The sequence below is a fragment of the Orycteropus afer genome, unplaced genomic scaffold, assembly GCF_000298275.1.
Source record: "Orycteropus afer afer isolate SDZICR_OR568_19922 unplaced genomic scaffold, OryAfe1.0 scaffold00174, whole genome shotgun sequence".
Classification (NCBI taxonomy): Eukaryota; Metazoa; Chordata; class Mammalia; order Tubulidentata; family Orycteropodidae; genus Orycteropus; species Orycteropus afer.
In genome coordinates, this window is record NW_006921761.1 from 2104708 (window position 1) to 2119658 (window position 14951).

Consider the following 14951-nt stretch of genomic DNA (forward strand, 5'->3'; position numbering starts at 1 on the left):
GTCCTGAGCCCGGCTCCCGCGGTGCCCGGCCTGGCGGCGCGGCTCGCTAGCCGCCCTGGGCAGCCCCTTGGCGCCGGGAGGCGGCGGCGTGGGCCGGCTTGCAGTCTGGAGCGCTCCGATGGAAATACACTGTAAGCACGACCCGTTTGCATCCATGCATAGTAAGTAGGCTGCCAGCTCCTTTCTCTCACTCCGGCAGGGACTGGGTTGGGGACGCCCGAGCGCGGGGCAGGTCCTACGGCCGGCCATACTCAGGACCGCGGTGGCCACGCAACTTTACAAAGTGCAGGGCTCCCCGGCAGGGAGGCGGAACGAAGCTCCGGGCCGCCTGGGCCGGAGGACGTGGCACCGGGAATCCCGCCTCCGGCAACGCGGAGAGCAGGCAGCGAGCGGCGGCCGTCCCGGGGCTCCCGCGGAGACATGCCGGAGCACCCAGGGAACGCCGGCTTGGACCCCGAGAGGGCTCCGGGCTGGGCCAGGTAGGGAGCGTGAAGTTGCAGGGAGAGGTGAGTCTGGGTCTCAGACAGCGCCCCACACCCGTCTTTTTCAGCCGCGGTGTTGTCCAAGTCTGGGGCTTAGAGAGAAAATGGGGTCCGGAGGAGGGTCTGTGTGCTTTGTGTGCGGAGGAAGAGGTGAAGAGCTGAGCGAGGACAACGGGGGCAGGACTCCGAAGGCGTCCTGGACTTGAGGAGGGAGATTTGAAAAATCAACGAAGTATCGGCCCCTGAGCTGACCCTCTGCTTAGCAACCGGCCAGTCCTTACAGAGACCCTTACAGACCCCTCTGGGTCCGTGCGTGCAAGACTCCCAGCTCCTGATGGCTGCACCCCTAAAAAAGAAAAAAGAAAAGAAAAGAGGAAGGGGGAAAAAAAATGAAGAAGCCAATTAGTCGTCATACAGGCGTCCCACCTTCTGAAAGAGGCCGGGAGTGTTGGAGACGGGCAGGGTCATTCTTTGAGCCACCGAGGCCCGAGCGGCTACTGGACACGCAGGGATCCTGCCGGTTCACCCATTAGCACAGTCTCCCGTGAGATGAGCGCTCCTCTCACGGTGAGTTAATGCCGGATTAGATCCGGAGATTTCAAGGAAATTCCAAGTGGAACGAATCGCGTTTCCATTCTGAGAGCTGCGGAGCCCGGCCCGAGCAGGGCGCCAGGCTTTGGCCGAATCCAGCCGCTTCCCAGGCTTAGGTCGCCACTGGCAGCCAGCGGATCAGGGAGTTGCGGCTGGGCGGGGTGCCGTCCCCAAACGGGGTTCCCCTCAGACCGCCCAGGATCCAGTTTCCCCAGCGGAGGGTCCCCTATTTAAGAAAGACAGCAGAGACCCGGCTGGAGAGAATGCGGGCTTCCGGGGCGATCAAGTCCCTGTGTGCCTCCGAGGACTCAAAGGCCTGGCAGTAAGGGGAAGCCTGGGGCAGCCCACTGGCGCTGGCTGCGGGCTGGTCAGTTATCTTTTGTGTCAATTTCCTGAGTCGGTAACCCACCAAAGTGGTGGGGACATTTGGGCACGGAAGTGCTTGCTCCAGTTCCAGCCCAAACGATTCCTTACCATTCAGGGCCTGGGCCAAAATGATTTCCAGTCCTTGGTGACCTCGGTGCCCTCAGCAACCTTCTCCGTTCTCCGCGGACGTAAGCTCGCTCTGGGGAGGCTCTGCTCTCGCACAATGAGCCCCCCAACGACCGAGTTGGGGGCAGAACTCTGAGAGGGGAGCAAACCCTTGGTCAGCTAAGGAGCCATTGGGGGGGACTGTGGGGAGGTCCGGCCTCTGCGTTCCTCTCCTCGCGGCTGGGAATGCACCGGCCCCTCATGCTTCCTTCCGTGCAGTGCCGGTCCGCCCAGAGGTCACGCCGGGACCTTGGGAAGATAGCATCAGATCCTGCGGGCTCCTGGCTGTTCATCAGCGGGAGAAGGCAGCTCCTTCCAGGTGCGGGGTCATCACGGCTGGTGCCTGTCTCCATCCCTCCCGGCCCGGCCTTCATCTGCCCCCCTCCCTGGACAGTGCTCCATTTTCAGTCTCCCGGGCAGCACAGTGGGGGCTGGGCCCCAGCCCATCTAGCTGTTTTCTCGAGCTGCTGCAACCCCTTGGCTCCTGGGAAGGCCTCTCGGTTCTGAGGCCCAGTGCTGTCTGCTCGCCAGTGTAGGCCTGCTCTGGGGTGGCAACTTGCTGGCGGTCGCCATCTCTGCGCAGCAGATCCTGCGAGAGCTCTGGGGCAGTCGGGGCTCCGACCAAGCCCACGCCTCGTCTCCCTTCTCTGGCTCTGGTCAGTTTTTCCCCCTCCTCAGCGCCCCCTCCCTGGTTTCTGTGGGGTAGTGGTGTGGGGGAGGGGCAGGCATGGCCTGGAACGTGGCCTTCTGGGTCCCCCTGCCCCCGCCCTCATTCCAGGCTTGTTATTCCGATCAGCCCACTGGCCTGCCGTCCCCCTCCCCAGAGGCTCCCCTCCCGTGAATCGTATTCCCAGCACTTTTGCAGCTAGTCTCCTACCTGAGCGTCCCTTACTTCTTCAGCTACACCCATTTCACAGAGTGATACTGAGGTCAGAGGGACAAAGACTGATAAAAGTCCACAAGAGCAGAGCTGTAGCTTTCAAATGGAGACGTAAAAACAAGAAATAAGGCTTCAGGCATTGGTGAAAGGGGATGGGAAGGGACTCAGATTCCAGACAGAGGGCAGTGGGCTGTCTGGGTGGTCACACATGTGCAAGCCTCTCTGTTGGTTCAACCATGTCTGCATCCATGGCCCGACTGTCCACGTGTGTCAGCACCTGTTTATCCCCTGGGGAGTCCATTAAGGGAGATTTCATCTCTGCCCTTTCTCTGTACTCCTGCTTGCCCGTCTGCGCGCCTCTTCCTTCTTCCTGCCGGCTTCATCTGGGAGGAATTTCCACGACCCTTTGGGTCCTGGGGCTCAATCTGCCGCTGACTCAGCAGAGACCCTCCCCCAACACTGTGTCCGTCTGCCCTGTGGGGGCGGGGCTGTGTCTCCCTTGGATCTGTGTGTCTGTTTCCTGGTCTTGGCCTGGTTTTCTTGGTCTGGTTTTCTTTTCATCTGTCTGTGTGTCAGTCTCTGTAAATTTTACTTGCTGCTGAAAAGTGTGGCTGAGTCGTTGTGCTTCTCTATGCCTCTTCTCCCACGGGATGAGCCTTTACGCAGCTGGAGTCCACAGTCAGTAGAGGCTGGGACACGGGTTTCCCAAGGAGATGACAGGCTAGAGATGGGGCCCCAGAAAACAAAGGTCTCCCTCCCCAGAAGGCCTCTGTCCTCCAGTGCCCCTTCCAAGGCTTCCTCCATTTCCTCCCTGCCTCCCGCTGTGCGCCACCGAGTTCTCGGTTCTCTGCCAGCCTATCTTCCCACTTCCTTCACCTTTCATTCCAAGAGCCCTCTCCCCTTGTTGTTCTGCTGGTGTAGTGCCAGCTTCGTGCCCTCCCCACACCTCTCTGAGCCCCTGTCACTTGACTTTTTTCTTCCCCTACTATCTTCCCTCTCCCAGGCCTTTGCATTTCACTTCCTTCCAATTTCAGGGTTAAGTGGGAGTCATTGTCTTCTCAGTTCAAGATTGTAAACCTCCTCATCACCCTCAGAAGAACTCTACTGGGTAGGATTGTGACCTAGGCAAAGAGGACCAACCGGATCTGGCAGCCTTTCCAGGGAGTCGAGGGCTCCCAGCTCATCCCGAGCCTGGTGTCAGCTGTGGATGTGTGCCTCAGACGAAGGAAAGCCCAGGCTTTGTAGGCAAAGGTGGTTGGGGGGGTCCACTGTCACCTAGAGTGCCCAGGCTCTGGTTTGGGGGAGAGGGGACCCTTAAGGGTTTTTTTCACAATACAAAATGGTGCCAAAAGCTTCAGGATGTCCTGCCGGGCTGCTCTTGGAATTGAAGTCCTCTGAAGGTTGCTGCTGTGTTTGTGCAGAAAGTGTCACTTGTCCATGGTGAGGACAGCACGTTATTGCAGATGGACCACAGTGCCTGGGCACCCAGGTCACCTTGGTGCTGGGTGCTTTGGGCTTGCCCTGCCCTGTGTCCTTCCAGGTGAATTCTTCCCCATTTTGAACGTACTTTCTTTACTCACATCTGCCCTGCTCTGGAAACCCTTTCTAAAGAGTGTTCCCGGCCCCAGAACAAAGCTTTCCTAAGGCCCTTGACCAGAGTGGCTGCAGCATTTCTGTTTCAGGTGAACCACACAATTGCGTTCCTACCTGCCAAACGCATTTCAGGATGGTTTGCCTTTTTCTTATATCTGGAGTGTTTTAGAACAATCAGAACTGATTAAAACTCCTTTTGAAAATCGGAGAGAAAACTAGCCTAGAATTGGAACTAAGTGCTGCAGTGACTTGTAACATTGTGTTTTCTCTTTGAAATAAACCTGAGCTCAGAGAGTTGGGAAAATATTCCAACTGAGGAAAGGTCAATGAATTGCTTTGGCCGTTTTTAGGGAATAGATTATGTTGTGGGTGGTCAGACGTGGCTCGTGAACCTGGTAGGAGTTGGCAACTGGGGAGAAATGGCTAAGCTGAGTAGCTGTTTTATGTTTAGACTCAGGGTGTGTACAGATGTGCAGCTTTTGAGGTGCCTTGACTTGCCTTGTCCAGTCCAGTCCCTGCCAAGGCCCAGTTGAGAAGGTTTTCCCTACCTTGGCCTCTGAGCTGCCGGCTCATCGGTTAACACTTGGACTTGGCTTTTGGCTCCGGTTCTCAGCCGGGTCAGCCACTGGCAGCAGTCATGTTGTACCATGGATCAGTCTGTTGGCTGCTCTGCTTCCTCACTCCTTGGGCCCCTGTATTCCCCCGAGTTGACCTTGATTCAAGGTGAGGAAGCATGGAGGCAGAGAAGACACTTTCCGGATCTCCTTTTACTTAAAATCCACCCCTGAGCCCTTGTAAAACCTGTAGCACAGGCGCCTCCCCGCGTCTTTATTTCCCATAAACCAACATAAAGGTGCTTATCAATTGCAAAACACACCAAAATTCCAGGAGAATTTCTTTGTAAAAAATCCTGATGCAGGGGCGTAGAATGTACGTGCGTTGAAGACCCTCTGACCCGTTTCTTTTGTGTGCTGTGAGAGGTACAGTGGTCAAGTTTGCCTGTCAGCCTCACCTTCTTGAAAGAAGGGCTTTTAATTAAGATAGTAGCTCGGCTTTTGTCTCAGTACTCTGGAGATGTTAATTTTTTTTTTTTTTTTTTAAGGCCTTAGCCCTTGAGTCAGATTGCTGATTAAAAATGTATTTTCCCAGAATCTAGGTATATTGGAGTAGTCCTTTTCACTTTTAAAGACATTCGTTAAAAGGAAAAGAGTTTCATTTTTTCCTCCCTCCTTAAATTTGATGTATTTAAAGTGTATCTCCTCCCTAGGGTCTTAGTAAGACCTCAGCATCCTGTCGTAAGACGTGCTCCTTTAGTTATAGACCAGGGTCCTCACACGGTCAGTTGTTAAAATAAAGCACCATAAATTAGAAGGAAAATGCTAACAACGGAAGGAAATCCTGTCTGGGGCTGCTCCCTATCAGTAGCTCTGTTGACTGTCTGAAGATGGACAAGGCCTAAGACCAACTCTGAGGAACCCTGGGGGAACTGGGGGAACTGGTGGAACAGCCAGCATGCTCTGGCTCTAGGCTGAAGACACCAGCCTGCCTGCCATCGGTGCTCCGTGGGGTCTGGGCGCTCACAGCGGCACCACCGTCTACAGCCAGCTGCTTCTAACCACCTTTTCCCTTGTCTTTTTGTTTTGGATCTATTTCAGGACATGGAGGAGTGAATCAGCTTGGGGGGGTTTTTGTGAATGGACGGCCACTCCCGGATGTAGTCCGCCAAAGGATAGTGGAACTTGCTCATCAAGGAGTCAGGCCCTGCGACATCTCCAGGCAGCTTCGGGTCAGCCATGGTTGTGTCAGCAAAATCCTTGGCAGGTAAAGGCGGGAGCCCCAGGATCCTCTTAATTTTCCTGGTAAAGACCTCAAAGGGGACCTGGCAGCTGTCCAGTGTGCATTGTCCGATGGGACTTGTGAAGGCACTTTGTCCCACGAGCACAGCACTTTAGAGTTTGCAAAGTCTTCTGGAGGCCATTCAACTCAAAGAACCCCCGGGTGCCAGCCCCTGGCTCAAGTGACATCCACTATGTCCCACGCAGCAGGGACAACATGTTTCCTAAAACGCTGGTGAATTATCCTGAATAAGCTGAGAGTCAGAGGCGCTGGGAATTGCCCTCACCCAGCACTCGAGCAGGGTGAGTGGGGAGTCCACAAGTTATAAAATCACCCATCTGGGGTGTAATGTTCCATTTTAATGCTTTCGAAGGCACACTCCAGTTTTATCAGCCAGCCATCATTTTTAGTTTGCGGTTATCATGCCACCAGGCTGGGCTGCGGGGTTTCCCTCCAATCTGTTTTGTTTCCTTTGTAGTGACAGGCTTCCTAAGTACATATTAAACTAGAGAGAAGGAAAAACAGAACAAAACAAAACAAACACCAACTCTCAAATGTGACATTTGAAAGCTGCCACTTGACCCTGCGGTTTGCGGCCAGCAGAGTCGCACGTTGGCAGTGGTCCCCGAGGGCTGCCCAGCCTTTCAGTCCTCCCATTCAGTTTCTCTGTGGTACCTCAGTACAATCCAGGGAAGCAGGCTGTGAGATGAGGAAACCAATCCAGAGGCAAAGTGACTCGCCCAGTGTCCCTGGCCAGTCAGTACTTAGCTTGGGTGAAGCCTGAAGGACTTTGACTCCCAGACCAACCTCAACTTGACTCGCCAAGCCCCCAAAACAAAGCCACAGGTTTGTTCTCAGGCATGTAGGTCTCCTTGGCAGCCAGGAAGGAGTTCTGGTGGTGTAGCGGTTAAGTCGTTTGTCTACATCAAAAGGTCGGTGGTTTGAACCTGCCAGATGCTCTGTGGATGAAAGACGAGGCAGTCTGCTTCTCTAGAGCCTTGGAAATTCCAGGGAGTTGCTCTGAGTCGGAACAGACTGGCCGGCAGTGCGCTCGGCGTTTGGTTTGGCAGCCAGGAGCGTTCTCAGGGTAGTCCGTCATGCTCACCTTTAGTCTCTGTCTCCCTGGGTCTGAAAGCAACCTTTGTCCTGAAACTTGAGAGCAGATGATTGAAAAGAAAATAAGTATTTTGAAGTATGTCAGTGACATTGTGTCTTTCTGCTTGTTTTTTCTTTCCATCTGCTGTAATGGAAGAAATTGTCTCAGGTGGAGGGAGCAACTTTTTCTCATAATCTTGGGGGGCCTTCCTTGAGACCACAGGGAGAAGTTTCAGGGCCCAGGGTCTGGCAGCCAGTGTTCACTCTTCCTGTCCTGCCTGGCACAGGTCACCTCACCTTGGAGGCTGTGGGCTCTGCTCCTGTATAGTACTCAGCAAACAGGTGAGCTCTGGCCTGGTGTTCTTTTTAGAAGAGAGTGAGGAGAAGCAAAATAGACAGAAAGGACATGGAGAAAAGAGGTAGGGAAGAAAAGAAACAGAGACAGAGGTGAGAGAATGAGAAAAAAGACAGAGAAAGAGAGAGAGAGAGGTGGGGGAGAGAATGAAATGAGGGACTGAGGAAAAAGAGGCAGGAAGGATCTTAGACTGTCTTGGCATCAGACCCATAGAGCCAAATGGGCCTTGTTATCTTCTGGTGAATGTCTTCATTGTACCGAGGACGAGAAAGAGAGAGAGAGAGAGAGAGAAAGAGAGAGAGAGAGACAGAGAGGGAGAGAGAGAGAAGGCCCTTCCTTTGTTTTTGTTGAGACATCTCTGCTGAGCCGACATCTTGTTCACTGTTTAAAACCTTCCCAGGGCAAACTCCGGAGCTCTCCTCTGAGGGGCCGTCCGGATGCCGGGTGCTCATTTCTGATGCCCTGGAGCCCTCCAAAGCTCCCAAGGAGACTGAGGGGCACGAGGACCCTCCCAAGCCTAACCCTCTGCCTTCCTGGCTCCCGTGGCCTGGAATAGATTTGTCACTAGGTAGAGTGGCACTCGGAAGTTATGCACCGCTCTGGTGCCTGGCCGTTTAAGTTGTCAACAATAAATTGGAATTTCATAGCTCATTATTTTCATAACTAAGAACCACAGTGGACAAAATGTCATTCTAATTAGAACTGCCTTTTAGGAAGCAAGTTCAGTCCTAAAACAGTGTGACTGCGAATTTCTGAACTCGGGGTGTTGGAGCCGCTGGGTTTCACTTGCTTGTTTCTGAGGAATTTGATGGGTGCACCTGAGGGGACAGACTGCAGACAGTGTGTGCTGTGTGGTGGCTGCGGTTTTCAGAAGCAGCATGGCAGGGCAGGCAGAGTCCCTGGGGCAGACAGGGGCCCTCGCCATCTCAGGAAGATGGGCAATATGCCAGCAGTGTGGGCATTCAGGCCACAGAGCTCAAGACTGCAGGCAGGCCAGAGAGGCATAGCTCGGTGGCGTGTGAGGCCAAGTAAAACCCACCCAGAAAGCCTGACTGTTGTCTTTTCCCACTGGAGCCTGGCTGGGAGGCTCAGGCCACTTGGAATTGGGAGGTTTGTTCCGCGGTAATACCAAACATTCAGCGGATTTTGGTTCGCAGTGTGCGCTCTTTATTTCGTGTTTTGCAAAGCTTTTCTTAGCCGGTCTTTACTTCTGCCTTTACAACAGCCCTGCAAGGCAGATAGAGCAAAGATCCTCCCCCTCTTATACAAACGGGCTAATCGAGGCCCAGAGAGGCTAAGTGAGTTGGCCAAGGTCACACAGCGAGCTGGGTTGGAGCCACTAACTAGCACCCACACCTCTTGACTCTCAATCTAATGCTCTCTGCACTGAGCTACACTGTGTATCGAGGGCTGCTGTTGGCCTTCGCGCTGTCAGCCAAGGGGCTGCGTGGCTGTTCTGCTGAGATGACAGAGTGGTTATCAAGGCTGAATCCTCACCTGGCACAGGTGCAGTTTGGGGTTTTGGGAGTGTCAGGGCTGCTTTTGAAGTGCCTGACCTATGTGTCAATGAAAAGAAGACGAAACCCCTCATGTCAAGACCACAGCGTCCCACTGTTGGCGCTGAGCAGGTGGGGTGGGCGGGGAGGCTTCCTCCTGTCGCTGTCCCGGAGTTGCTGCATGGATATTGCGGGCCCACGCAATGATTTGGAGTGGCCAGCATGGGTCACCTGTGTGGCTGCAAGCCCACTCCTGAGACCACTTGCCCAACACTCAACGCCTATCGACTGAGTAAATGAATCAATGAAAAGATGCATGTGAAAATAGGCGCTGGATGGTAGAGTCCTCTACAAGGACAGGACACTGTTATCATTTTAAGTTTTTCAACCAAAGCAGCAGTCTGTTTTAGCAGAAAGAGCCATGTTTGAAAGCTGGGCTGCCTCTTACTTCCGGACCCTGCTGGTCCTACAGGATCAAGATCATTCGAGAAAGAGTTCCGTGAACTTGGAAGCTTTTGTTGTTGCTGTCTGCCACTGAGCTGATTTGGACTCCTAGCAACCCTGTAAGACAGAGTAGAATTGTCCCATAGGCTTTCCAAGACTGTAGAGCGTCACGAGAGCCATTACCCGGTCTCTTCTGCTCCAGAGCTCTTGGTAGGTTCCAACTGCAGACCTTTCTGTTAGCACCCAAGTACTTAACCGTTGCACCACCGGGGCTATGCAGTTGTTGTGTTGATAGTAAACAAACAAACAAAAAAAAGATTTTGTATTGTAACATTGAAGGAATAATTAGAGGCTGTGCAGATCAGTGTTTGTCTTGATTTAGGTCATTTTCTAGACTTTTAACAGAAAGTGTTTTCTTGGATTTTTTTTTTTTTTAACCTATTTGGGACTAAGAATAATGTTTTACCAAATACAGAAAGAGGGGGAATAGATTGGGCTTTGTTTTATGATCAAAATTTGTAAATGACCCTTTCTCTTCTCAATGAAAAATACAGTTTTTACCCCCCATATCACTCCTCCCAGGGAGCTCTGGTAGCATAGTGCCTAAGGCACTTGACTGCTAACCAGAAGGCTGGTGGTTCAAACCCACCAGCCACTCCTCAGAAGGAAGGCGGGACAATCTACTTCCGTAGTGATACTGCCTCGGAAACCCAAGGAGGGGTTGCTATGAGCCGGGGCCGACTCGATGGCACATAACAACAACACAACATCACTCCTCCCAAATGATTCTCTTTGCTTTGGGAATATTCACTCATTTGGCCCCAGCCAGGCCCAGCCAGGCCCAGCCAGGTTGAGACTTCCAGCATCTCTTTAATGTGCCCAGTCATTGTTCTTGAGTAACATTGCCCACCAGTTTCAAGGGACAATTGCCTCTTTTCCTTACCTAGTAGAAGCTTTTCTTAGGTTTAAAAATTACCAGTCATTTCTAAAAATGTCCTTTTGGTTAATGTTTTTCCAGTTGTGAGATAACCTTCTTCGGAAGTGGAGGCAGGGCTCCTCCATGAAGTGAGGACATGGTCAGTGAAGGAGTGATTTTCCACTGAAGTGGTCTCTGTGCCCTCCTCCTGGGCTCGGTTTTACTCACCTGGTTTGTGTTCACGAGGAGGGGCTGAGCATGGAAATACCTTTAGGAAGAGCAGTTCAATTCAGGGGAGCCCTTGGAACAGCTACTGGAAGAGCTGACACCCCTGTGGTTGGCTTATTTTTTTCATTTTGATTGTTTGGGTTTTGGCTAATAGCATGTATTTCCAGTCAACTCTGGAACCCAACACTCCTTTCATTTTTGTACCAGTGTTATTGTTTCTCTTCCGGAAAGATACCTTGCATGTTGGGGTCAGTTTCATGTACTGTGGCCTCGTCTGTCAGAGGGGTAGGGTAGCCGGCCAATCATAGGGACAGGCCAACTTTCCGGGGGCACGGTAGTTCAGGAGGCTGGCCACAGTCCTCAGCTGGCCCTTGGCCTTGTGTGACCCTGCGTGAGCCGATTAACTTCTAAGGGTATTTGTTTGACATCTGTAGGTGAGGATGTATTCATTCATTCATTTTTTTCCCAACACATTGATGTGCTTTAGAATGGTGGCTGGGATCAGACGGGAAAAGGACTTGAGTGCTTCCTTTAAACGGTATACTGGTCGAGGAATGAGACAGAGTCTTGTTAATGCAAAGCATCCTGACCAGTGCAACCCAGTCAAACTACAGTGTAAGCCACGATTAATTTTGAATTTTCTGTTGTTGTTGTTGTTGTGCGCCGTGGAGTTGGACCGACTCATAGGGCTTGCCGAGGCGGTATCTCTATGGAAGTAGATTGTCCAATCTCCCTTCTGGTTAGCAGTCAAATAAATGCCTTAGGCACTATGCCACCAGAGCTCCCATATACACCTATATTTAACCCCATACACACACAACACTGTCATTTCTGCATCTAACCAATATAAAACTAGCTAGCCCTGAAATTCTTACATTCTTTTTTGCCTGACGTCTTTAAAAGCCAGTGTGTGTTTCATGTTTACAGCACATTTCAGTTCAAACCAGCCACATTCCCAATGCTCCAAAGCCACAGAGGCTAGTGGCGCCTGTCTAGGACAGCACAGCACTGGGCGTCTCCTGGACACGGTAGCCCGTTACTGTCCTCTGACATCAGTTTGGCTGGTTCCTCGTGGTGAAGCTCCTCTCTCTCTGCTTGGGTCCTAGGTATTATGAGACGGGGAGCATCAAGCCTGGGGTGATCGGAGGATCCAAACCAAAGGTTGCTACGCCCAAAGTGGTGGAAAAAATCGCCGAGTATAAACGCCAAAACCCCACCATGTTCGCCTGGGAGATCAGGGACCGGCTGCTGGCAGAGCGGGTGTGTGACAATGACACGGTGCCCAGCGTCAGCTCCATCAACAGGTGAGGGGCTGGGGACCTGGGTGGGAGTGGCAGGGGTCCAGGAGGCTCCGTGTGCCTTCCCTGAAACAGCTGGCTCTTCCTTTCACCAAGGCCCCCAGGGGCCATCCGTAAGATGGATGCTGATGGCGGCAGTGGGTCTCACTGCTATCCTCCTTCCCGCCTAAGTGGGCAGGCGTCCTCAGCCCCCTTGACTAGGGCTTCCAGAGAGTCTTCTGAGGGCAGAGTGATTTCCGTCACACCCTTCACCACCTCATTCCAGGGTGGGGTGCTTTAGGAGAATTGTCTTGAGTAGGCCTTCACAAACGTCACTGTCCTCACAAGCCCAAGCTCAGAGTCTTACACTGATTCATCCAGGGTCCCCAGGAGGAACATCCCTGCCTTCTGCCTAGGCAGAGGCTGAGCCAATGAGTGTGGGAATGGAGCCCCACCTTGGTCTGGGAGACTTGGCTCCTGTCCCAGCTCTGCCACAAACTCAAAGTGTGACTTCGGAAAAGGTTCTTCCCCTCCCTGGGAGCCCAGGACTCGCAGAGTGGTGCTGATGTGAACCTGTGATCTCAGAGTGGTGGCCAGGATGCCCGGATGCTCTGCTGTGAGGGGACTGCCCCTCTCCAACTTCCTTGACTCTCACCTGTGAAGAGAAAGAGCCCGAGAAATGCATGGGCGCCAGGCCTGAGACCTTCCGGGGAGCTCCCAGGGCCCCTTCTCCTGTCCGCTCTGATACAATTAATGGAGCTCTCTGAGATGTCGAGATGCATTTCTGAAAGGAGGCTTTCTAAGCAGATGGTGCAGTCTCCACTCCACTTAACCCCATAGAGTTGGGGATGAAGGTGTTGAGATGATCTGAAATGATTGTCTAAACTTCACAAACAAGAGAGGCCAACAGACTGAAAATACGAACAGTTTCCATCTCCAAGGTCACACCCTACCTTTGTCAGTGCAGAGCCTATCTAGGCCTAGGGGTCCCTCACCCCTGGAAGAACAAGGATGGTTAGATAAGAAGGTCTCTGAGGTCCCTTCCAGCCCTGACGGTCTTCCTTCTGCGACCACACCCTGCCCAGAATCACCGTGCGCCTGCATGTGTTGGCGCTTTGGGTTCTGCTGTTTCATTACCATTTGCCTGCTGTTCTTGTCTCAGCAAACCTTTACAGAGGCCCCAGCATCGTACAAGGTGCTGAGAAGACAGAGGGCAGTCAGCCTACGGGCTCTCTGTCTCTGTTCTGCAGGGGCTTCTAACCCTGGGTGGGGTTCAGCAGGTCAGTCTGGATAGCCTGAGCTCGGGACAGTATCCCCGAGGAGGTAACAACTATTGTGGTGGGTTGAGAGGTATCACCTCTGCTCTTTTTCTGGGTTATGAGGGTCTCCAACGTGCTTGGTGAGTCCCCTGTTTATGGTTAGTTGTAGGGCTCCCATGACACAAAGCAACAAATCTGTTTTTCCCGAGTCTCCGAAGCCCAACATACTGCCTCAGGCAGATCTGCGGCTCAAGGACTCTCTAAAACCTTGAAAATGTAAAAGGGTGAGGCATGAGGTCAGTGCAAAAGAGGGAGCCCTCGGCGGGATCGCACAGTGGCTGCCACAACGGGCCTGAGCACAGCATGACTACGAGGCCGGTGCGGGACCGGGCGACGTTGGTTCTGTTGAGCGTGCTGTTGCTGTGAGTGAAAGTCAGCCCGATGGCGCTGAACACCAACTGAGCACAAATGTGGAGTGAGACGCCTGCCACCGTGGTTTGAATCCAGCAGTCAGATTTGGGAGTGCAGCGTCCTGAGCTCCATCCTCCCCAGGGGAGGGCATTCATATGATCCGTGGTTTGCAGGATGACTTTAGCTGGTCTATAGGGGTCACAGACATAGACGCCCACATGGGGCCAGACAGATAAGGTAAGGAGTGAAGCAGGGGGGACGTCAGGAGAGGGGGAGGTTGGGTGGCATCAGACTGAGGATCCAGCCCTATTAAAGGGACAGTTGCCTGCCAGCTCTGGCCAGATGTTGCCAGTGATGCGGGCCCAGCGTTTGCCAGAGTCTTTTCATTCTTAAAGAGAAGAAACTGGGACTTGTGGTATATCTGTGTGTGTGTATGTTTGTGTATGTGAATTCTCTATAGTTTTAAACTGTGGAGACTAATCTCAATTACAAACCAACTTGCAGGACTCCAGTTTACATCCTCTGTGATGCAAGATGAAAATTGTTTTGTGATGAGTTAATTTTAATGTGCTTTAGAAAAATATAAGTAGCTCGGTGGATCAGTTCATTTGCAAGCTTTATGACCCTCCCCCCTCCCCCAGTTTATAGCAGGGAAGTAAAATTGCCTAACCAAATGAACTTATTTGAGATCGGAAGTTAGCAGTGTAAGAGAAGCATGTGACTTAAGTAGTAAGTAGAGCCTCCTCTGGTGACAGAGGGGCCCAGGTCATGGAGGAGGTACTGGAATGAGTGGCCTTGGGAGATCCTGGACCCCTGATGCTTTGTGCCGGATGGAGCCGGAGCGGCTGCTGCTGGTTGCTGGGCCGTGGCTGGCCTCAGGGGCCTCCTGGGTGCCCTACTCCACAGCTGTGGCCCGACTGGCCATGCCTCTAAGTGTTTTCATGTCTCAGAACCCAAGGCCTAACTCCACCCTGTGATGGGTGTAGAACCCAGGGCTTCTACCTGTTTCATTCTGTTCGACGCCTGCTGAGAATTTTCTTTCCCACCCCAGGTAGACGGAACCAGAATCCACATTTTAACGAGATCCCCAGGTGACTCTTAGGTAGAAACCTGTAGGTTCTGATTCAGTGTATCAGAGCTAACAACGCAAGTTCTCAGCTGGGGGCTGAACCAGAACCGGCTGGTTCAATGCCCTGGTGGAAACTGCAGCCCACATGGGGGGGAACGATGATTTTGTGGTAGAGTCACGAGTAAAGGCCTGGTCTCCGTGTAAGAGGAGGGCTGGCCCCTCTCCACCACTGTCCTGCAGGACTCTGCAGGTGACAGAACCGAGCATCTGGGAGGAGAGAGGAAGAAAGGTGGCATAGAGCCCTTGCAGCTCCCTCTGGGGGCCGCGTGTTTTGGGGGCCGCAGCCACACGTGCTCTGTCTTGTTCTCTCTGGGGCTCCTCTCTCGTCCCTCAGGCCACTCTGCAGGGAGAGCAGTTTGGTGTACTTTGACTACAGTGCAGATAAACCAAACATGACACAGCCTCAAGCTGCTAGACCCTCCTTCCTG

At 52.8% G+C, this 14951-nt stretch overlaps 1 protein-coding gene across 1 annotated transcript in view; it reads left to right on the forward strand.

Moving 5' to 3' along the window:
- The first annotated feature begins 118 nt into the window (after positions 1 to 118).
- PAX5 (paired box 5) overlaps positions 119 to 14951 on the forward strand; it is a 203863-nt gene continuing 189030 nt past the window's right edge. Inside the window, exons 1-3 of the mRNA XM_042781794.1 lie at positions 119 to 161; positions 5733 to 5898; positions 11554 to 11751. Of these exons, the coding sequence (XP_042637728.1) occupies positions 119 to 161; positions 5733 to 5898; positions 11554 to 11751 (407 nt within the window). The remainder of the gene's footprint in view (positions 162 to 5732; positions 5899 to 11553; positions 11752 to 14951) is intronic.